General features: G+C 35.8%; 1 protein-coding gene across 7 annotated transcripts; it reads right to left on the bottom strand.

The window, feature by feature from the left end:
* Window positions 1–209: 209 nt before the first annotated feature.
* acot17 (acyl-CoA thioesterase 17) lies at window positions 210–13,429 on the bottom strand. 7 transcript variants are annotated; one of them, XM_073946653.1, is made up of 12 exons: window positions 13,358–13,429; window positions 12,790–12,859; window positions 10,507–10,709; window positions 10,020–10,119; window positions 9,671–9,814; window positions 8,037–8,200; window positions 7,783–7,902; window positions 7,596–7,678; window positions 4,131–4,224; window positions 3,982–4,062; window positions 2,103–2,244; window positions 210–1,483 (listed from the first exon to the last, which is right to left on the bottom strand). In XM_073946653.1, exons 5-12 carry the CDS (start codon window positions 9,738–9,740, stop codon window positions 1,362–1,364), a joined length of 876 nt encoding a protein of 291 aa, XP_073802754.1. In that variant the 5' UTR covers window positions 9,741–9,814; window positions 10,020–10,119; window positions 10,507–10,709; window positions 12,790–12,859; window positions 13,358–13,429; the 3' UTR covers window positions 210–1,361. The 7 variants fall into 7 exon arrangements, 5 of the variants coding, with proteins under 5 accessions (XP_073802754.1, XP_021330812.1, XP_073802755.1 ...); NM_213247.2 differs by having other exon boundaries at window positions 1,009–1,483; window positions 9,671–9,861; XR_012401638.1 differs by lacking the exon at window positions 4,131–4,224 and having other exon boundaries at window positions 9,671–9,861.
* Window positions 13,430–23,417: the final 9,988 nt, after the last annotated feature.

The following is a 23,417-nucleotide window of genomic DNA, read 5'->3' as shown; positions in this document are numbered from 1 at the left end:
TCCATGAATTGATATTGTGCAGGCAGTTTATTGTACAAGCAAAAGTGTCACTAAGTGCCACCTTTTTAAAATCTGTTTCTTTTATCTAACGCTAGTAAATTAAAGCATGTCAGACTGCTCTTCTCCCTTATCTGTTGAGCTATAGATGAAGATTTTCTTGGCTTCAAGGAACATCTTTTTTATAAACATTGCTTGAACGGAAACAGAAAGGCATTAATACAGTTTATAATTACACAAAAGATAACAATCAGTTTGCATACATTCACAATCTTTCCATTCTCAATAATAATAATAATACAAACTTATAAATAAAATAACAAAAATTAACAAACAAAAATAAATCAATAAATGATTAAAAAACACCTGTAGCAGAGGAGTTGAAGTTGTCAAAATATGAAACCAAAATCAGTCTGTAGTTGCTCAATAGGGTGTTATCCAAATTGCTCTTTTTTAAAGAGGGGTTTAACAACTGCAATTTTAAGGGAGTTAAAAATGTCCCAGGAAGAAGTATTTTCCACTTCAAGGAGATCGATTTCTAAACAATTGCATCATTTTGAAGAACAATGTGTGTAGTGTGTCAAGACTAAAGGTTAATGTTTTTATAATCAGTACGATTGCTTCCAAAATTTTGCTATCAATTGCCTTGACTTTAGTCGTGATTGATCCTTTCTGACAACAGCAAAACTTGGCTGATTGGATGAGCTGATTGCCTTTCTGATATTATTATCTTATCGGTAAAAAAATGAGCAAACTCATTGTTTTTGCAACTCATACAGGTTAATTATACAACAGGTATTTACATCCCAAAATACCATTAATATAAATAAAACTAACTTTTATTATAGCAAATTCATCCAAATTATCTCAAATCTTCTAGATTGCATAAATATTTTTCATGTTTAAAACACAGATTCTCATAATCATAATAGTCATTTTAGAAAACACACAATCTTTTTTTTTAAAAACAAACAAAAGTCCAACTAAATTAGAAAATGAAATGATCTCAAATTATTATTTATGCTTTTATTAAGCAGAGGTAGATTTTGATTACAAAATAAGAAAATGTAGTGCCAGAATCATCTTAAGTGTCTTTCTCCGCAAACAGAATCTAATACATTTATTTGGCAGTGTTACCATAACCATGTAATTATTAATTTCTGTACATAATTATTACAATAATTAATAATGCATTTTGGCATGTGTCTGCTACAAAAGTATTGCTTAAAATATACTTAAGATCCTCTTTTATGCAATACAGATAACAAAGTGAAATGTAACATCAAGTACTGGCAGCATCATCATTGAATTTAAAGGCATTTTGAAATGAAGTTGGTCATATATCACAGTCTCAAATGAAGAAACTACAATTTGGCTTTAACGCTTGAACCGTAGAGGTGCTCTCGAAAAAATGCTAAAATCTTCTTCCATGAGTCCTCTTGAGCGTATGCATGTGGTTTAGTTTGTCCACCCCACAGCATGACAACTGCAGAAACAACAAAACAACATTCAGATGTACATTCAAACAGATATTTACACATTTAAGGAGATTTAAAGAGACGCATTACTAAAAAATGTTAGTTGACATTATTCACTCTCCCTCCACATGTTTCAAACCTGTATGAGTTTCATACTAGTGCAACATGTGGATTCACTTAACGAATATTATATCCCACATCGCAGATGCTTTATATGTAAATGGAGAGTTCTAAATGCATACCAAATTAGCGGCTGTAGACATGTTGTCACTTTTCTACATATACTTGCGTATACCAAGCCAGCATTTGCCACTGTCATCTTGTAATACAGCGTTTTTGGCCATTTTGCAGATATTTGATATTTGTAAATGGAGATTATCCTGATTGTTATTGTGTATAATACAAACTGTAAATCGCAAAAAACTATTCCATTTCGGCTACCTCACTATTATGTAAATAAAACCATATAGTATATTGAATATTATAACAGGTGTATTATTTATGTTCATTTGAATGAAAGTTCCCTAATTTCTAAGTGCGGCTCATAAATAAAACGTAGTTGTCATGTGAGGAAAAAGGATATGAAAACTGCAAAACAGAAGGCAATGATAGATCATGTATGCTTGCCTTTCTCATTCATTTTATGCAGGAGGAAGTTAGTTGCTCTGAAGTGAGGTGTGTATGGAGGTTCAATTAGATGACCAGCATCAGGGTATGTCAAGACAGTCAGCAGTTGTCGATTTCCTGCTTTCTTCATCATCATCTCCATCTGTGTGTAAATGAATCATATCAAGGTTCTAATTAATTGCATTTGTGTGAACACTATACGGATAACTGTTATTTAAAGTCAATGGTAAACAGAACATTTTGGGTACCAACATTCATGAGAATATCTGATGAATAATATTGGAAGAAGGGTGGAAACCTGTAACCAGTGACATGCATAGTAGAACCTACTAAACAAATGCAATGGAAGTCAGTGGTTAAAGGATTTTCAAATTGTCCAGTGTATCTATATAAAAACTCATTTGGAGCAAGTCAAAGGTGAATAACCCAGGGCAGGATTTTCTTTTTTGAGTGAACCATTCCAGTTGGCACATAACGTCTTACAACGTTAATATTAGGTTAGCTTTAGGTCACCAGCATCTAAGGACAATGTTATTTTGACGTCCAATAACGATTTGAAATGACGTTGATATTTTGTTGATTTTAGGTTGTGTTGGAAAATGACCAAAATCCAATGTAGAGCCAACATTTCAAATTAACGTCACATTGACATCATACACTGACATTTATTCAGCAGGTATGTCAACCAAAATCCATTTTTGGATTTTGATAGATGTCATTTCTGTAATGTCTACACAACGTCAAGCTGTAATATCATTAGATGTTGATATTTGGTCGATTTTAGGTTGGACATTGACATCAGCCTGACGTTGGGTTCTGATGTCAACCTGATTTTTTATTTCCAAACAAACTGGAAAGTCCTACGACATTGGCGTACAACGTCAACCTGATGTCATGTTGATGTCCTCCCTTCAGCAAAAATGTATCAAAACAAATCCACCAGGGTACATCCACATTTCTAATTTTTGGTTAAGTTGATTTTTATCCATCTAATTAAGGATAAAATATATTACGTAAAAGATAACATTTTTACAAAAAAAAGATCTATTGTTATTATTCCTTTACATGAGCTTACACACATCTTTTTGAAGTATAACCATTAAATTACAAAAGGTCTATTCCAGTCATTGAAAGTCAAAGAAATGTTTATATTTTATGTCCAAGTAATGGAATATCAGAATTAGTTTTTTCTCATCATATTAAATTTAACTTGCTTTCAATTAGAGACACTCGATTGACCAGCCAGGCCGATTTCAGCTGGTTTGTTCTGTTTAGCAGTGAGCGAGATGCTCATGTACAAAGTGCTTTAAAAGACATGAGCTTAACAGTCATGCATGTTCATCAACCACGTGTTTACTTGCTGTATAACAATACAGACTTCTCATGTTTGGTTTTCTGGCCACTGTTTCGGTACGGTATATATGATATGCTCAGTAAAAAAGCACTGTCAAAGAAAAATAAAATTAATAAAAGTAAAGCACAACACAAAATGAATAAAATATAGCATACACACTATTTAAATAAACAGTGCTTTTCAGGTTTTTCATGCATCTTTTTCGTTAAACAAACTGAATAATATACAGTAATCAAGTATAACATTGCAAACTGTATATAGTCTTTACTGTATAAATTCTATAAAGGTTAATCATTATTGAGCTACAGGTTTATGTTAATGTTATTAGCCCTACAGTGAAATTTTTAATCCTTTTTTAAATATTTCTTTTTCAAGTTATCTTTGAGCAAGGATAGAGGAAAGTTTTGCAGTATTTCCTACTGATGTGGCGTTATGTCAGTGAAAGTCAGGGAATTTGACTGAAATATATAAATTAACATACATACATAAAAAAAAAAAAAACATTCATACAAACAATAGACTCACATCTTCAGCAGATTCAACGGTAGCCCAATTCTGATCATCAGTACCATTCACCAACAAAAGAGGACACTTTATTCTCCCAACCTGAAAACGGAACTGATAATTACAAAAAAAAAAAAAAAGACAAAAAAACATGCTGAAGTCAAACTTACGTCTACTTTCAGAGCCGGGTCTGAGGGAATTGGCAAGATCGTGTTTCTGTGTATTAAGTGGTTGTCCTCATTCACTTGTATTTTACCGTTAAGCCTGCAATGAGCATTACCATTGTGTGTTACTGTTTATCATTAGGACCAGTTATTCAAGTGCCTGATATGAGAGGGTTTATTCACTTTGTGAAAGAACAATATATATGACAGAAACATCTAATACCATTACAAAAATTGTAAGATGTGCTATTTCTTGGTAAATTAGTTCTTTAGATGCTTTAATCTGTTTAATTTACTTGTTAAAATTAAACTGTACACACAATTATAAATAAATATGCTGTAGAAGTTCATTCAAATACTTAGAATACTAAATATGATTATATTAATATTGTGCATAGTCAAATATAACTTTTTTTTGTTAAAAATGTCTCTATTGTAGTATTTTAAAAGATCCTAATTTTGTTTTGTAGGTCTGCATTTATTTTTTGTTTTCTCATAATCACACAATGTGGTATCACCTCTATTTCTCAAAGTGTCTCAAATGATTTAGTCTCTCTAAATCCTTCCATTTGGATAAGTACACGCTTCTCTGATAGGTCAGATGGCCAAATCTGTTCTGATTGGTTTTCTGCTGACAGCGCATTGGAAATCAAATGTCCAATACTATATCTTAAAGTTCAATAGGTGATTGTCTTCATAAACATTTTTGTTGTGCTTTGAAAGTGTCTTCACATTCCAATAGTAATGATTAAAGTAAACTTTAAAAGTGTACTTTATATTCTGGCTAAGGTATAGGACTAAAATGTTTGCCCACTCAAAATATTCAGGCCGAAATTTACAATAGGTAGCCCTAACTGTCTGTCAACAAATGTAGATTTGTATATCTGTGCATCCCGTTTATGCAGATAGACACGTCATTTATTTTTTAAAACAGTTTATGTGCAATGTGTCGATCTGACAGAGCATCTCGGCAGGCAAACTTTACCCAATCTTTTTTCTTAAAGGCTAATATGGTCCTGGATCCATAACAAAAAGCAAAACTGTTTTTCAAGGATGGGATTGGAGGCATGGGGGCATGTTTTCCTTGTGTTTGCATGAGTTTTCTCCGGGTACATAGTCCAAAGACATGCTTAATAGGTGAACTGATTAAACCAAATTGGCTGTAGTGGGTTAGAGTGTGTATGGGTCTGCGCTGCGGCGACCCCTGATGAATAAAAGGACTAAGCCGAAGGAAAATGAATGAATAACGGAGTTGCTTTTTCATGCTGAAGGCAACTATGCAGTTCAAACTGAAGAATGTTCAGGCTTGAAGGATGATGCCATCATTTCTTTTTGACCGGTATGATATTTTGAAGACTATTTTAGTCACACAAAGCTTATGTAGATTGTGTTTTTACGAATGGGATATACAGTATACACAGACTTGTTTTGCAGCCACCAATAAACTTCCAGCAGAGATTGATGTGACTTTTAGAGATGAATTTTATTATTTTATGAACATCATCTTGAATACTCTTTTATAAGAGGTAAGAAGTCTTTGGTGTTTCCAGAATGTTCCAGCTCAAAATACCTAACAGATCATTTTTATACTCTCCTGAATATGTGAATTTTGGGGTTAGAGGACTTTGTAGATATTGTTGCTTATTGTGCCTTTAAATCTTGTTCTCCCCACCCACTATTCCCACATGCGTGTCTGTTTCTCATTTAAACTTGCAAAACTCATTTTTTGATGTGCAGCTGATCACGGAGAGTTGGGACAGATCTTTTAATCTCAGTTTTTTTGCAAACCCTGTTTTGTGGACATATTTATACACATTATACGGACACATGTTAATTGTAACTGTGATCACACACACAAAAAAAATATGTACACCTATATAAGTAACCAGTGAAGAAGGATTGTCACATAATACATGCCTGTCACTCAATATGGTGAGCAGGGCGGTTTTCTCCTATGTCATAGTGCAGCAACCCTCGAATTCACTGGGATTTGGATCATATTTTAAGGTCAGGTCATTAAAAAAAGTTTATTCATTAAGAAAGTTTATTTCTCAGTATGAACACACTATATCTACACACCGTAATGATTAAGCAGCTTCTCAAAGCTTATTTTTCCCTCATAGGTGCACTTTAAATAACTTTTTGGGATCCTTTAATGAGTATGGTGCTTAAAAATTGACTAGATTCTGTGAGACGCATATTGTTTTTACCAATAATGGGGTATATGCACACAGACTATTCAGTCCACCAGCCTCAGGGCTTCCGGTTAATTGTCATCCCATACAAATTCACTTCGTTTAAGACCTGATTTTAAAAAAATAATAAAAAAGTGATCTTCACTGCCTGGCTGAAATACGATATAAAGTGGGTATCAGACCAAATAAGAAGCACTGCATTAAGTAATTTTTTTCAATGCCATGTTTTTATTATATGGAAATTAATTTTACCCTAGTATTTTCAATTGAATTTCTGTGCTAGCCTGCTGCTAATAATGGCACCTGCATTTAAATCACTTTTTATGCTTGAACAACTAAATGAATTCATAAGTCTATGTAACTAAATATATTTGAATTGCATTACAACATCGATGCTGTAAAAGAAACCTTATGAAATTGAAAATAGTTACATAAAGCTTTCACCGGAAGTTCATCATTGGCTGAAAAACACTAGCTGTGCTAGCTTATTGGAACAAGCCAGGGGAACTACAACAAAGGAAGTGCATTTTTTACAGTATGTACTGCATATATTTAAGCCATATGGCTCTCTTTGAGCAAGAATGATGTGGATCACTTAATTCTGGCATACACCAAGTAAGGGTAATATTGGCAGTGAAACCACAAAAACCATCTGATCACAGTGACCTGTACAGAATCTTATTGTTCCGTACTATACAGCCCAGTGGAAATGAGGCATTATATCTGTGTGCTGCAACAGATTTAATAATAACCCATCACATGCTTCTGATTATGAGCGCAATGCAAAGACCCTTTAAAACTTTTGACATTCAAAAACAGCTACATTAAACACTGGTAATACTCATAAAAGCATAATGGGGGACTTTACTTATTCTTACTTACTTTCCTTCGGCTTAATATTTGCTTTATCAGAAATGCTTTTATCATATACAAAAAATCTTTGTCCTTTATCTTTGTCTTTTTTGTTGACAAGCTATGAGTTTACGCTCCTTTTTCTAGCTCTACTGCTGCTGAGCAATCACCATCTTGTTAGTATTTTTGGACTGCTCCATGCCAGTCATCAGTGATTCGCTGCTAGAATTTTGTTCCATTTTGTTGGGAAAGTAGCCAATAACATCACTCTGCAACATTGCTCTTATCCTGTATATAATCACCTCGAGTGTGCACTGACTTGTGAAAGATTTGTAAGGCTGACATTTGCAACTTCTTTCCCTATTCAAGAAAATATAAAGTGACGCTCAGTCAGATTGTAAATAAAAGTTTAGGATTTGCTTACTTTTTTATGTCCTCAAAGACTTCAAAGAGACATTTATCAACAGGAATGGCATGACTTCCACTGATACAGACACAGCACTGGGGCTACAAGCAAAAGTACATGTTTAAAAAAGTAAAATTACAATCAACAATAAAAAAGTTTCCTTCAAAATACTGTACATATATAACGTATACGTAGGGAAGCAAACCTTGATGACTCTGGAGTAGGCAGTCATAGTTAATGTGATGGCACTTCCAAAACACAACCCAAGTACCGCCATCTTGTCCTTCTGTACTAATGGATGATTTTGCAAGATCTGGTATGCTTTCTATCGGAACACACACATACAAAGTAAAAAGAAATATCTGTGGGAAACACACAAAATACATAGGTAATAAAATGATTTTACAAAAGATGATCCAAGGAAGCAGGAATCCAAGGATGTCAACATTTTAAATTTACCTCAAAATATGTACCATCAACCTCAGTCATTTTCAGCTTTTCTGGAGAGAGATATTCAAGGGCCATACTTGCAAAACCATGAGATGCAAGCAGAGCAGAACGATATTCAATCAATCCACCACCTCCGCCCCATAGGTCCAGCACTCCTGGATAAGGCCCAGAGCCTAAAAATAGACACACAGCAGAATATTTACAAACTAGTTCATTAAATTATAGTTGTGATGTAATTGACGTACATGCATATCCTTCCCTATTTTGACAGAGTGGAGGAGAAGAATCTACGATATCCTAAAAATAACCAGGATATACTAACAGGAGTTAAAAAGTGGTTTTAAAGCATATGTTATGACTCGCGTATTCTGAAGCACAGTATTAAAAAAATGCAAATTAGACATTTAAAATCAATACTGATCAAAATTAGAGACACTTTCACATCCTACCAGTTACTGTATTAATCTTCATCAAGTAGTGATTTCTTATTTAATTGACTATAATTTGTATAGTCGATTTATAATTGCAGCAAACTGTTTGGAAGCATTAAATATGTCCAAAATCTGTAGATGCATTGACTCAGTGACTGTTTAGACGCATATCACTGATGAGAAGATGATGGATGTTTACTGTATCAAGACCGAACTGGCCTTAAACACCTGGCAGGCACAAGATCAACATGGCGTTAGATTGACGTTATACCTCAACGTTGTGGAAACGCTGCATTTTGATTGGAAATGAAAATCGGTTTGACGTCAGAACGGTTTGACGTCAATGTCCAACGTCCAAAGAAAATCGGTTTGACGTCAATGTCCAACGTCCAACCTAAAATCAAGCAAATATCACTGTCTAATGATGTTACAATTTGACGTTGTGTTGATGTTACCAATATGACATCTATCAGACGTTGGATTTTGGTTGCCATACCTGACAAATAAATGTCAGATTTTGACGTCAATATGATTTGAGATGTTGGCTTGACGTTGGATTTCGGATCATTTTCTAACACAACCTAAAATCAACCAAATATCAACATCATTTGACGTTGTCATTGGTGATCAAAATAACGTTGTCCCTAGATACATGCTAGACATGGAATTATGGTCACCTGACCTCACGACCTAAATCTAACCTAGTATAATGTTTTATGACATTGTGTACCTGCTGGGCAATAACTAAATGCACTACAGAATGTTATGTTACACACATCGACAAATTACATGTAAGTGCATCAGCTTTTTATTGCATAATACTTACTACTCTAGAGTACTTCTAAAATGGCTACTTTTTACTCATACTTTGAGTAATATTTATCACAGATACTTTTACTCTACTTGCACTACATTTTTAAGCAAGTAATGGTACTTTTAAGTATGGTTTTTCAGTACTTTTTACCACTGATCATGCAATAATTTGCTATGTTGAATCAATCCTGTTTATTCCTTCAAATAAAAAATTACTTCCCACACCCCTTATTTCAGTTGACTGCTGTCATTTAAGTGTCATTTAAGTGTACATAACTCAACCAACTTATCACTCTGACAGTTTGGACTTTCTTGACTATCACCAAACAAACAAATAAATAGATCTTACATCTTAGAAGAGGCATATTTACATTTATACACGCATGAATTGTATTTTACCTGGGGGAAGAAATAAAGTTCCTAGAACTCCTTTCTCCTTTATGTTCACCCTCTTTACACCTGGTGCCATGTACCAGCGCTCTGTGACAGTTGTGGCCAGCAAAGAGGCCTGACTGAATCCTTGAGATAGATGCCCATTGTAGACTGAAATGTTAATTACCATCGGTGTGAGAACATTCATCTTGCGCAACCTTGATTAAGGGGAGGGAGGGGTGGGGGGGGGAGAACGTGTAGGAATAAACATAGTAATGACTTTGCCTCACATTTTGAATTCATTTGCGAAAAATAATATTTAAACTTTGTAAAACAGACTGAAGACTGAATACACCATCATTCTACAGTATGTTACCTGAGTGCAGGTCGACTTCCTGGTACAGGCCTCAGGCTCCACAGCAAACCCATCTGCTCTGTGCCTTCATACGTGCCTCCCAAACTTTCATCTTTTGCCACTATTACAACAGGATACATTTAGTCATAATGTCATACGTGGATTCTGGACCACTGTTTTGGGTTATTAATGTTTAACTATATTTAATAGATAGATCTGGTAGGACTTGAACATTCAGCTAAATTAAATTTAATATTATCTTTAGTTTGTCAAAGCAAGTTCTGTACCAACTGTACAAAATGAGCCATTTTTATACAAGCAAAGAATAGAAACAATCTGAGATTGAGTCATAAGTGGATAACGATTTGAAAGAGAAAGGTGTAAGGTGTTGTACAGATCAGTTATTTCCTCTGCGACTTTTTTCTCCACTATCTTAAAGGGTAGTTTATGTTGGTATGGAGTATGTTTGGCATGGTAAAATTTTAAAGAGTAAGATTGTTGAACACACCTGTTACTGTTCCATGTTCATCACTGATATAGTGTCCAAAAGCCTCCCAGAAGTCCTTATCTTCAGACTGATGTAGAGAGTGTAGCGTTACCTCTTGATTGGGCAGTAAATTTTTTATGACGACCTGAAACTTTTCATCCATCAGTCCTCGACAGGGCTGAACAGTTAACAGAGGACATCTCCTACTCTCAGTGCTCACAGCTCTAGAGACAAATAATTGAGGGACAGCAACATGTATTTTTTGTTTTCCCTATTATACACACCACTGTCAAGCTTCTATTCTCACACTGGTTTCTATGAGGGACAAATATGTTTAATAATATATCTCAAAACTATTTAGACAAAAATAATTAACTCCAACACACGTAGATGTCAGATTTTCATTGAATCATGCATTTGTTTTAACAATTCTGGTTTGTTTTTTATTCATTTCCTTTGGCTAGGTTCACACTACAGCCAAATGTGACCTGATTTTTGTGAAATGTGAATCTGATTTTTTTTGCCCACTTGTTAATGAAAAGGGCGAAGCAGGGGCACAGTAGGTAGTGCTGTTGCCTTACAGCAAAAAGGTCGCTGGGTCGCTGGTTCGATCCTCGGCTCAGTTGGCGTTTCTGTGTGGAGTTTGCATGTTCTCCCTGCATTGGTGTGGGTTTCCTCCGGGTGCTCCAGTTTCCCCCACAGTCCAAAGACATGTGGTACAGGTGAATTGGGTAGGCTAAATTGTCCGTAGTGTATGAGTGTGTGTGAATGAGTGTTTGTGGATGTTTCCCAGAGATGGGTTGCGGCTGGAAGGGCATCTGCTGAGTAAAAACGTGCTGGATAAGTTGGCGGTTCATTCTGCTGTGGCGACCCCAGATTAATTAAGGGACTAAGCCAACAAGAAAATGTTATGTTAAATGAAATGTTAATGACAGTGTGAACAGCCCAGACTGCATGGAGTAGGATCTTTTCAGATCTGATTTATGCCGCTTTTATATGTAGTATTAAATCAGACACAGATCTGATGTTTGGCAATGCAACCTCATTGTGATCGGTTATGTAGGATGAGCTACATGCGTTATTTTTCTGTGCTACAAACATCATCTACTCCTCAGCAGCATAGTAGAATGGCACACAGGGGAATAACATTACCACAGAAAGCTGGTTGTTCATTTTGAAAAAAAGATTGAAGGCAAAACTGGTGCTTGTTAACCAATCTGGATAATGATGAGGCCACGGGTTGATCGTGAAGCTGAAGAGCATCAAGGGTGTTGCAGATAGGGAATCTGTGTACAAAGGGTAGCCTACTTTTATTTTAAGGGGAACTTTCTTTCTGAGAGATGAAATAAAAGGGCAGGTGCTCAAGCATCCAAACCCCCCTTCAGCATGTGCCTGTTGTTTATAACGAAGTAAAATTAAATAATTTTGCAGAGATCTTCCTAGTTCAGTCTGCGGGTGCTCATTAACCCTTGATGAGTTCATTAAATCAGTGGTCAGAAAGACTCGCAACTCGAGCTAAAAATCGTATAAAATTGATAGATATAAAGATTTTACATTTATCGTAATAATTATCGATATCGACAGATATGAAGAAAATTTTTGTGATATTTTTTTGCCATAATGCCCAGCTTTAATCACAAGAGACCTTTTTTTTAAGTTTTAAATGGCAAAATAAACATTAAAAATAGCAAAACAACACTTTACATTTAATAAAATACAACTTGTTGTCTGTGAAAAGGGCAATAATCATTAGCATAATTTGACAACGTGCTTACAGTATACTATACATTGTGTCCGTAATTAGAAGTTTTGTGCTGTCCGTAATTGTACTTTTGCAGATGCAGGTCATTTAAAGAACATGATCTGTTCACACTGCAATCAGATATTGGCCACATTTATCATAACATTTTGAACAGTTATGCAATATCAGATCTGAGAAACAAAATCAAATTTAAGCATTTAAACTTGTAGTGTGAACCTTTGATATGGCTTCAGAAGTCACATGTATGCAAGACTGGCCACTTTTATGAACGTATAGTGCTTCTGCATCCTTTTCAAAGCTGACACATTCAGAGTCTGTTTCACATTACTATCTATTCATAATTGTGGTGGAGTCGAAAGGCAAAATTTACTACAGCTTTCCATCAAATGGCTTTTTTTGTCAGAAACTATATTGTTAACTGTAATAAAAAATCAACTAATAAACAATTAAATGACAATAAAGGCAATTTATGATTCTGTAACAGAAAAAAATAATTTTGATTACTCTTTGAAAGAAACATAAAAGAAATATCTGTACTTTACCTAACTGGAGCCAACATGACGAAACGTCCGATAAGACAATATATAAAATAATAGGAAAATAAATATATTCCTGAAAAGAAATAAAAGTTACATAAATGTGTTACTTCACTTCTCCAAAACTTAACAACAGCGTATTGTAAAATAAAAACTATTAAAAAAACAAACAAAAAAACACTTTTAACATTTTAGCACGCAACTTTTCCAGACGGAATTAAGGAGCGTTTCAAACTGCGAAATGTGTCAAGCATCAATCCAAATTAATAAAATGTTACTTTGAGCAAAAAAGTCTTAAAATTACGAAAAATATATAATTTTACTGTCGCCCACTATAACGTCGCCCGCAGTAATGAATGAAGATATGCAATTCAGCAAGGGCTACTGCTGATGATAAAACAACATTAACGTTACCTTTGACACGCAAAATCGAAGTTTAACAAGTTGTTTTGTTGGGCAATAACTGCAAAACAAGCCTGCCACCATCTCAAAGATAACTTGTAGAAATGCTATAGCGATAAATTGCAATGAATCGGGACATTATGAAATGACAACATAACTTCTAGTTTCGTACCAAATTGATGTCGTTCTGATGTTGTAGGGACTCCCCGGCCAAACCGCAATCCACTTCGCGCACACGCGCTGCAGTTAGGGTTCAAACCAAAAACTATTTTATACTGTACGCCTACCCCTGTCCCTTCCCCCTGGCCATTGAAACGATTAGGGGGGAGTTTGCAGACCTGTGCAGCAGGCAGATCTGCGACTCAAGCACCTATGTGTTTCTGATTCGTCCAAATAGGACGGTGAAGTAATGAGACTCAATTTAACTTTTTCAGTAGTGAATTTAATTGTAAACGCTATAACATATTACATAGACAACATAACGGACATACAGTGTAATAACGCACTATGAAATTATATGGATGTTTAATATTCACAGTTTATATATAGCCAACAAAAACAACTTAACTGCAATTGAATGTTTTTGAAAATTAAAAAGTATACAGATGGATCAGAGAATGTAATATGATCCTGATTGAGAGAGGTGATGTGATTTTATATGTAAAGTTTAATCATGGCATTTATGAAATACATTTATTCTTTCTTTATACTTTATGCATGTAGAAAAAATCTATGTGTGTACATGTGTATCTGCAATGTGCGATGCAGGTCCAAAAGGTGTAGGAATTTTGAATAGATTTAAATAGTTCTTTATGCTGTAAACATGCTTTAGAACCATATCAATGGGTTTTTTCCTTGTTGTAGGTAAATCTGATAAAATTACAAAATTATGAAATATGATAAAACTATACTTAATTTTGTTTAAAATATGTGCATTTGTAATTGTTTAAAAAGCATAGTAAATATTAACAGGTTTTTGTGAAATAATCTGAAATATTTTCACATTTTTACATCTGTGAAATCCAAATATGAACTTGATCATATATGTAATTTGCAAATATAGCCATATATGAAACTGCAAGTGACTACCAACACTAAGTTCACATAATTAATGCATTGCGTACAACAAATGCTGGATAAGTTGACGGTTCATTCCCATGTGGCGACTGCTGCTATAGAAGAGACTAAGCCGAAGAAAAATGAATGAATGAATGTTCTGATATTTATTTTAATTGATATACCTGCATGTGTGTGTGTGTGTGTGTGTGTGTGTGTGTGTGTGTGTGTGTGTGTGTAAAATGAGTGCGAGTGAAAGACTGTAAGCTGTGTGGGACATTTCGAGGGTATGTTTAGCTGTTGACACCTTTCAGAAACTGTTATTCATCAATAATCACTATTTATAGACATCAATAATTTGCCTCTATTTGCCTTGGCATTGACTTTGTAAAGTAACTTACTCATGCGAATAGGTTACTTAATTCTCCTTTTGGTGTGTACACAACATTAGATGCGCTATCACTGTTTGGTGACTTAATGTTCAAGGAAAAATGAAAGTGTGGAAAGCATAGAAAAGCATGTAGAAAAACAGGGAAGACTGGGGGACTTAGTGAAACAAAGGAGTGCTGGCCGACTTGTGAAACCACAGCTCTGAGGTGATCAAATATACAGCAATCCTAGCAGCTTAAAATTGGCTTGAGATGCGATTGAAATAGTTTTAATGGGACCACTGTTTTTCTGTTAAATTTTCTCAGACATGTCAGCACCAACCCAAAGCTTTTGATGGTGCGATGCACCATCATAGAAATTAAGTCCATCTCCATCACAAGGATATAGATGCTCTCTTCAGGAATAAGCTTGCTCTTTATTTATTGACCAAAATCCACTGACTAAAATGTAAAAGCACCTTGTCCCTGTGCATGTCTAATTGATCTTGAGACTGAGCTATAATCAAACAGGTATCACAATAATTGAGGGCACTCTCTCTGCCTTGGTGAAGACCTGTGAAGACCGGGCGAGTCCATGAAGGAGGATTTTTGTACTGCCATACCTGACCTTCGAAGAAGCAACGTGTCGAGAAAGGATCAAGACATGGAAATACATGTCCTGATTGGAGAATGAATAGTTTTTTTCTCCTGCATCGTGCTCGCAGTAGTAGCTTAAAAGGATACTTCTGCTGGCAACTTATTGTAGGTTCTAGCTGTTAGGAATGCAGTAATATTGGGAGCAATGTACTGTTCCACCAATCCCATGCCCGACTTTTGTCATTAAAAACTAAATCACTTAATACACTCTATAATGTTAATTCTTTAATATGTATAAAAGGGAGAACATGCAAACTCCACACAGAAACGCCAACCGAGTCAAGGTTCAAACCAGTGACCCAGCCTTCTTCTTGCTGTGAGGCGACAACACTACCTACTGTGCCACTGCGTCACTTTTGATAATATTAAAACCAATTTATTGTATATACATATGATTTTGGATGAAATACAGTTGGATTATGTATTTTCTTTTCTCTTTAGATTTTAATCAAGCAGATGTAAAGTTAATGTTCACCAATTAGGAAATTGGTAGGTTGCCAGATTGTAGTTTATGAACTGCTTAAACAACTTAAATAAATAACCTGCTTTGACTAATTATAGGTAATTTTTAAGTAACTTTAGCTGGATTTTCGAGCTAGACACCAAAATGTACAATAAATGACATTTGTATGTATCCAGTTGAAATAGTGGCAAAAGATAAAAGTTTGGGAGGCATGAAGGCACAGAGCAGATAGGTTTGCTGTTGAGCCTGAGGCCTGTACCAGGAAGTCGATTAGCTCTCAGGTAAGTTGATAAGTACACAGGTAAAAAAAAAGATAGTTTACACAGTTTAAAATACATTTTGTCCCTAATGAATCAAAATTGTGAGATTTTAGTTTTGTTGAAAGCCATTTCTTTGTCATGCACATTCATCCAGTAATTAATAAACTTAGTTAATGAGCAATAGTTAATATTAAATAACATTTTGATACTATAAGGCTACTATTAATAAGCAGAAAAGGCTATATTCAAAAGCAATGGACAAAAAAAGTAGTGTCATGTTGTAAAATGTCACGCAACAATGTTGCTACATCCCTTTCGTGTCTTAGATTTCTACATTGAAAAATGTAGTGAGAATGTAGACACATGACAGTGTCTTTGTTAAAAAGGAATGGTGTAAACATGGAAAACTTGTAATTGTTTGCAGAATATTCGATTCGTTTGAAATTGTTAAATTCTAAGCTCAAGAAGCTGACTAAACTAAAACGCCATAGCACTTGTGTTATTAACCCACAAACACTTTATTTGTAAAAACATCTTGTTTTAAATAATCTAAATAAAAATAAAAACAATTTAAATAGTATAGAATAATATATTATATTCAATTTTAACAACATGGAAAATTAAATGCCCTGATGTTTTTTTTAAGCAGAAGCACCACCACAGCACGTTACATCTTTACATTGTTTTCTATTTGCTGTGGACAGTCACCGAATAGTGGTAATGGTGCATGCGAACTCAAAGAAAAAAATTGGCCATGCTGAGATGGGCTTCTTATCTGGTGTGTGAACCTCTCCAAGTCTTTAAAATATCTTTTTCAAGCAATCAAACAAGTGCTGATATATATGCTCTAGTTACTCAACTCATCTGACACCCGTAGAATGAGAAAATAATGTGGAAGAAATCGCTTGCAGATCACACCCACTGATTACATAATTGACCCTACGCTAATCCACACCTGAAAACCGCCACACTTCAATCGTGGATTAGCAACCGTAGCTGAGCGCAGGAGATCTGTCAAGCTTTCAGGCGAGGAAAACGAGCCAAAGTGTTTGTGCAATTATATTGGGCAAATCTAATACCCAATATCCTAAAAGTTTGGAAGAGGTAGTGGAACTTTTTCCCCTTTGTAAATCCTAAAACCCAAGTGGAGAAATGCAGGGTGGATCAAGCTGTGTGAGGAGCCGTAAAAACAGCATCTGTTTCAAGTTACGATTATTTGAAATTACATGTCACTGAGCATTTGCGATCCATATACTTCACCCGCAGCTGTTTTTCAGTCATTTATAAACCTCATGTCTATGTCAGAGCTACAGTTCACCGTTGTTTTGTTCAGTCTTTTAGAGATTTAGTCATTGTAGCTACAACGCCTGGGTTCACTACAGGCAGGCACATGATTGCAGGATTATCAAAACTCATAGGTTTATAGATAATCACTTACATTGATGAACACAGAAAGAACATGGGTTTAAAACAGACATCAACAGAGAATACCGAACGAAGACTGAATGAAACTAAGCGGTATAAATACACAGGAGAAAAGAAGCACATGGTGAAAGTCACATGACGAAAACAAACATACATGGAAGACAGGATGTGAAAATAGCGGGTTAATGCCTGCTTTCATATTTGGTGTCAGATTAATATTTGCTGGTAGGGAAAATCTAATTGTTCACTTCTGCTATTTATACTTTGGTTTGCATTTCAGTTTATTTTTTTTTCTATTTAAATGCAAATATAGTAACGCTATATTTTATTGCACATCAATAGTCTATCAGGCTTTTTTGCTAAAAGAAAGAGAAATCACTGTTTAATTTGTTATTATTATATTAATTAAAAATTTCACCTATGCTTCTGTGCATGAACTAATCTGTTGAATGGTCAGCGTATGAGGCGGCTATAGGCTTTAGCTTTTATTTTGATTAATTAAAAAAAAAATTCTAATCAATTGACGATTGTCATGATATATACTGCAATCCTTTTTTTCTGGCTTTCTCAGATATCTCACCTGTTCAACAAAAAGGACTAATTATATCCCAGGCAATGTCTGACATCGGCACATACATATTATATAGCACATACATATATAGTAGACGTGCCAGGCATGAAAACTTGACAGGCGTGACAACAGTAGCTAAGGTGGGCGGGGCTTAGCAAAGGGTCAATTACTTAAATGTGTTTAAGAGCAGAAATGAACTTTCCGAAAAAAGGAAAAGAAAAAAAAAACACTGCCAGAATTAAGTCAAGAATTTTTTTTTTATCTACATTTTGTTTTAAAAGATCTTTTTTCAGTTTGTTTTATGATAACCTTAAAAACAGTTGTTAAAAGGAGAGCACAATTCCCCAGTAATATTTTTACATAGGCATGGCATGGTAATTTTGTTTTTTAAAAAGTAGTTTAATAATTGTTTTAGGTACAAACACTCTGTACAGTACACAGAGAAATCAAACCACAATGTTCCAGAACTAAGGTCCACAAAAGATCATAAAATAAAAGGACTCTGGGTTAATAAACAACAGCAATACAGTACACAGAGTAAAATTATTTATAAAGATATGTATTAATTGATGTGTGAGTTGGTGTCTTGATTCCTTTATCCTGTCACTGTTGTTGCTTTGACATTGCTTCTATGCTCGCTCTCGGTGCCAACTGTGGGAAAAATATCAAAAAAGGTAATCTGAAAATTAAGGTAATCTGAAAGATTTTAGTGTGTTTAATTACCATGATTTTCTCAACATTTCATTAAAATGTGTAACAACTTCTGCCAGTAACTAGTTATTCATTCTGCTGTCGTTAAGCCTAAAATAAAAAGGGACAGGAACAGAGAATAAGCCAAAGCAAAGTAAGAAGACCAAATGATACTTGGATAAGAGTACTATGTTTAACGAAAAAATTCCCAAGACATAATTAAGACATTAAAAATATAACCAGCATCACTCCATTGTGTTTTAAATCCTCAAACGGCGCTGTTCTGCAGAGTTTAGATGTAATTTTAACATTAAAAACATCATGAGCCTCACTGAAACTTAAAAAAAGAAAAAAGACTGCCCTATTTGTGCAGGATATAGTTATTTTATAGTTCAGTTTTTTTTTTTTTTTTTTGAATATAGGTTTAAGTACATGCTGAGGTCATATGCACATACACACACACACACACACACACACACGCACACGCACACGCACACACACACACACACACACACACACACACACACACACACACACACACCAGCAAAATGGAGATGGAATTATGTCCATGCCCCATGAACTATGCCCCATAAAGATGACATAAAGCTAGAAGGGAAATCTGAGGATATTACGCACATTAATATGTATATTTCATTAAAAAATATAAAATGAACATTTGTGCTTGAGCAATGACAACAAAAGCCTTGCACAAAAAAAAATTGAAATTAGGGGGGGGGGGGGGGGGGGTCTTGTTTTAAGTTCAATCCATTTAAAATTGTAACTTACTTTATGTTGTCCCAACACAACTCGATTGTGTTGAACCCGGCATTTTTTAAAGTACCACTTCTCCTGTGTGTGTGTGTGTACTTGGGGGAAAAAATTCAGTTCCTCAAACTCTGTTCTTTCTTATGTTTACCCTCTGTGCACCTGGTGCCATGTACCAGCACTCTGTGACAGTTGTGAGCAGTACTGAGTCCTTGAGACAGATGCCCACTGTAGACTGAAATGTTAACTACCATCGGTATGAGTACATTTGTCTTACGCAACCTTAAATAAAAGGAATAATTACTGGATGAATGTGCATGACAAAGAAATGGCTTTCACCAAAACTAAAATCTCACAATTTTGAAACACTAGGGACAAAATGTATTTTAAACTGTGTACACTATCATTTTTACCTGTGTACACTTATCAACTTACCAGGGAGCTAATCAATTTCCTGGTACAGGCCTCAGGCTCCACAGCAAACCTATCTGCTCTGTGCCTTCATGCCTCCCAAACTTTTATCTTTTGCCACTATTTTAACTGGATACATACAAATGTCATTTATTGTACATTTTGGTGTCTTGCTTGAAAATCCAGCTAAAGTTACTTTAATATGACCTATAATTAGTCAAAGCATGTTATTTATCATAACTTAAGGTTGTTTAAGCAGTTCATAAACTACAATCTGGCAGCCTACCAATTTCCTAATTGGTGAACATGGTGTATCATGGAATAAACAATCATTGTAGATTATACACTATACTGTTTAAAGCTTGAGGCCGGTAAAATAAAAAATATAAAAAAGTTTAAAAAACATTTAAAGAATTAAACATTAAACTTTCTATTCTTCCAAGATTCTTGACAAAATTATCGCAGTAAACAGCACAATCATTTTTACCTGATGATAATGATGATGATAATAATAAAAATAATATCAATACTAACATTAAATAATATTGCATTTTTCTTAACCACAATATTAACATATTATAATGATTTATGAAGGATTGTGACATTAAACAGTAATCAACAAACAAATCAACAAACAAATCACAAAGTTAATTGTCAAAAACACAGTTTTCAAGCTAAAGTTGGCCATGCTTGTTTCTAATGATGTCATTAAATGAACTGTGGGAAATGAGATCCACTTCTTCGCCGACTGCATAATGTTTGAGCCATATGTTTACTGGTGAACTGAATTTTTATAATAAATGGATTTAGACAATCTGTAAGTAAAGGAATAGGATGAGAGAAAGTATTGTCAAGCCTCAATCTGTAAGTTTGGATGTCAAGAATCGTTCTGACAACTTCTGATATGTGTGTGTGTGTGTGTGTGTGTGTGTGTGTGTGTGTGTGTGTGTGTGTGTGTGTGTGTGTGTGCGTGTGTGTGTGTGCGTGTGTGTGTGTGTGCGCGCGCGTGTATGTGCGTGTGTGGATTTTTGGATATGGAAACTGGCTCTTGGGACAGGGATGTAGCCTGCATTAAATTGAACAGTACCAAATAGAGCTTACTTTCCCACAGACAATTTAGGCTCTAGAACTCAACTTTTCAAGATGGTCTGGATCCTTGTCTACGCTGGAGTTGCCCGTGATGAGAGGCAGCGGGCTGGTGTTGGCTTGCTTCCCAGATCAGCAGCCATTTGTTGGAGTTGTCCTGGTGAATGAGAGAGTTGCTTCCCTGCGTGCCTATAGATCCGGGATAGGTCTCTCACTGTAGTTTGTAATTATAGGACAAACAGCAGTGTAGAGTACCCAACCTTTTTGGAGTGCTGGAAGGTGCTCAAACTGGAAGATTGACAGGGCAATGACAGGGAAACCTGGAGAGCCATGATTGGGAGGAACGACCTCCCTGATCTGAAAATGAGTGGTGTTCTGTTGTTGGATTTCTTTTCTAGTCATGTTTTTTCTAAAACAAACACCTTGTTTGAGCAGAAGGGTGTCCATCAGTGCATCATTTTGTTTTGTGATGAGTTGAATCAAACATATTGTAAGGGTCTGCTGGGAACATTTGGTTGAACCAGATATCTGAGTGATTTTAACTCTCACAACCTGAAGAACTTTGACCAAATCACATAGGAATCTGAAGACATTGGAGTTAGAACATGGATCACCCTTTCATTGTCGATACAACTGTAAGGTTTTGTGGCTCTAGTGCCTAATGTGGGGGTAACCCATGACCTCAGTGGTGGACACAAAAAGTAATAGATGCTATCAAGTTGAAGGTTGGCTTGTGAGACTCCCAGTGCAGCTGATGGTTACTGACAGGCCAAGCATGTTGCAGCACTGGAGCAATGCAGTCAATGTACCAGTCAGCTGTGGGGAAGGAGGAGCTGAGCTGAAAGGCAAACCTCTTGATTTACCAATCTACATTATTACTCTCACTTATGATCATGAGTCATAAGATTTTTAAGGTCAAAATCTTAAATACAAGTGGCTGAAAGGAGCTTTTTATGCAGGGTGAAGGAGTTCTGTCCCCCATGAGGAACTCAGAGTAGAGCCACTGCAGTTGAGGTGGCTTGGACATCTGTTTCTGATGCCTCATGGACACCTTCCTGGGGAAGCGTTCCTCCAGAACATACTTGAGGGACTAAGGCTGCATCCCAAATCACATACTTATGCACTATTCTACGCCATTTTGTAGCATAAATATTGTAAGTATTGACTTTTACATTGAAAACTCAAAAAATAAAACAGCACTTTAATTACCCGGACGATGCACTCATTAAGCCGGTAAAATGAAGTGTGTAATATTGGATACTAAATGCACTCAATGACCGTAGGTTTGCTCACGTACCGGAAGGGGTGGACCTATCGGGTGCACATGTTGGATAACTTTATTTATTTTGGATGGTGAAAGCAAAATTCTCCTACCAGAGTGATTATAGCGCCTCCCGATGGTAAATGCGGCAATACTCATGGCAGGCATTATTTGATTGTTTGGTCATTTATTTCACTGATTTGGCTACCGTCAAACGTCATCAGGAAAAGGGTTTGAATTTCCGCTTATGCCTAGTTCAGACTGCGTGATTTTAGCCCCGATTTTGGCCCGCCGACAGGTTTTAAGAAATCGCCGACAAATGCCTGAAATCACAGGTAAATCGCTGCTCGTGCACGTGAGTGACAGTCACACAGTATGAACTATCATAGACGCGATCTGAGAGAATCGCCGATGAGTCGCTGATGCCTGCGAGATATTTGGCATGCTAAATATCTGGAGCTTTCGGCGATTCAAATCATGCGGTGTGAATTGAATTTTGACTGAAAATAACATCGGCGATCGCCTACAGCCAATGAGAGAGCAGCATTCACTTGTGTGTGCGTGTGTGTATATACCTGCTGCAGGCCAGCGGGAGGCTGGGGGAGAAGTTAAAAGCACTCATTTTCGGTTTATTTGGACCCACGAAATGGAGGAAAAACTAGTGGAGGTTTGACAGGACTCAGGAGCAACCGTGTCTGTTTGACGTTTCACTGAAAGAAAGTAGTTTATTATCAACGTTAAGGAGAAATGGCTAATTCCCTTTAAATCCAGGTGAGCAAATATGTACATTTTCTACCCCATTAAAGGCTTCTTTCTAATTATGTAATTAATAATAAAAGATATACTACGTGTTTTTGGCTGTGAGATGTAGTTTGGACAAACTTGTCGGCGATTCTTCCTATAGTAAAGTCATGCAATGTGAAAGTCCCTGTCGCCGATCCATCTTGCAGTGTAAACAAAGCAGCGACGAAACGCTAGCCCAGATAGTCATGCAGTGTGAAAATATCTGTGACACGAATACTTTGAAACTCATGCAATCTGAACTCGGCATTAGTAAAAACACATTAGTGCTCGATTTGGGACAACACTACATACATTTACTATGCTGTTGAGTGTGTAAGTGCATAAGTACATAGTGCATGAGTGCATAGTATATAGTGTGCCATTTGAGACGCAGCTTATGTCTGTCTATTTGCCTGGGAACACCTCGGGATCCCTC

This window comes from Danio rerio, chromosome 4 (assembly GCF_049306965.1).
Source record: "Danio rerio strain Tuebingen ecotype United States chromosome 4, GRCz12tu, whole genome shotgun sequence".
Taxonomy (NCBI): domain Eukaryota; kingdom Metazoa; phylum Chordata; class Actinopteri; order Cypriniformes; family Danionidae; genus Danio; species Danio rerio.
This window is presented reverse-complemented; position numbering and strand designations above follow the sequence as displayed.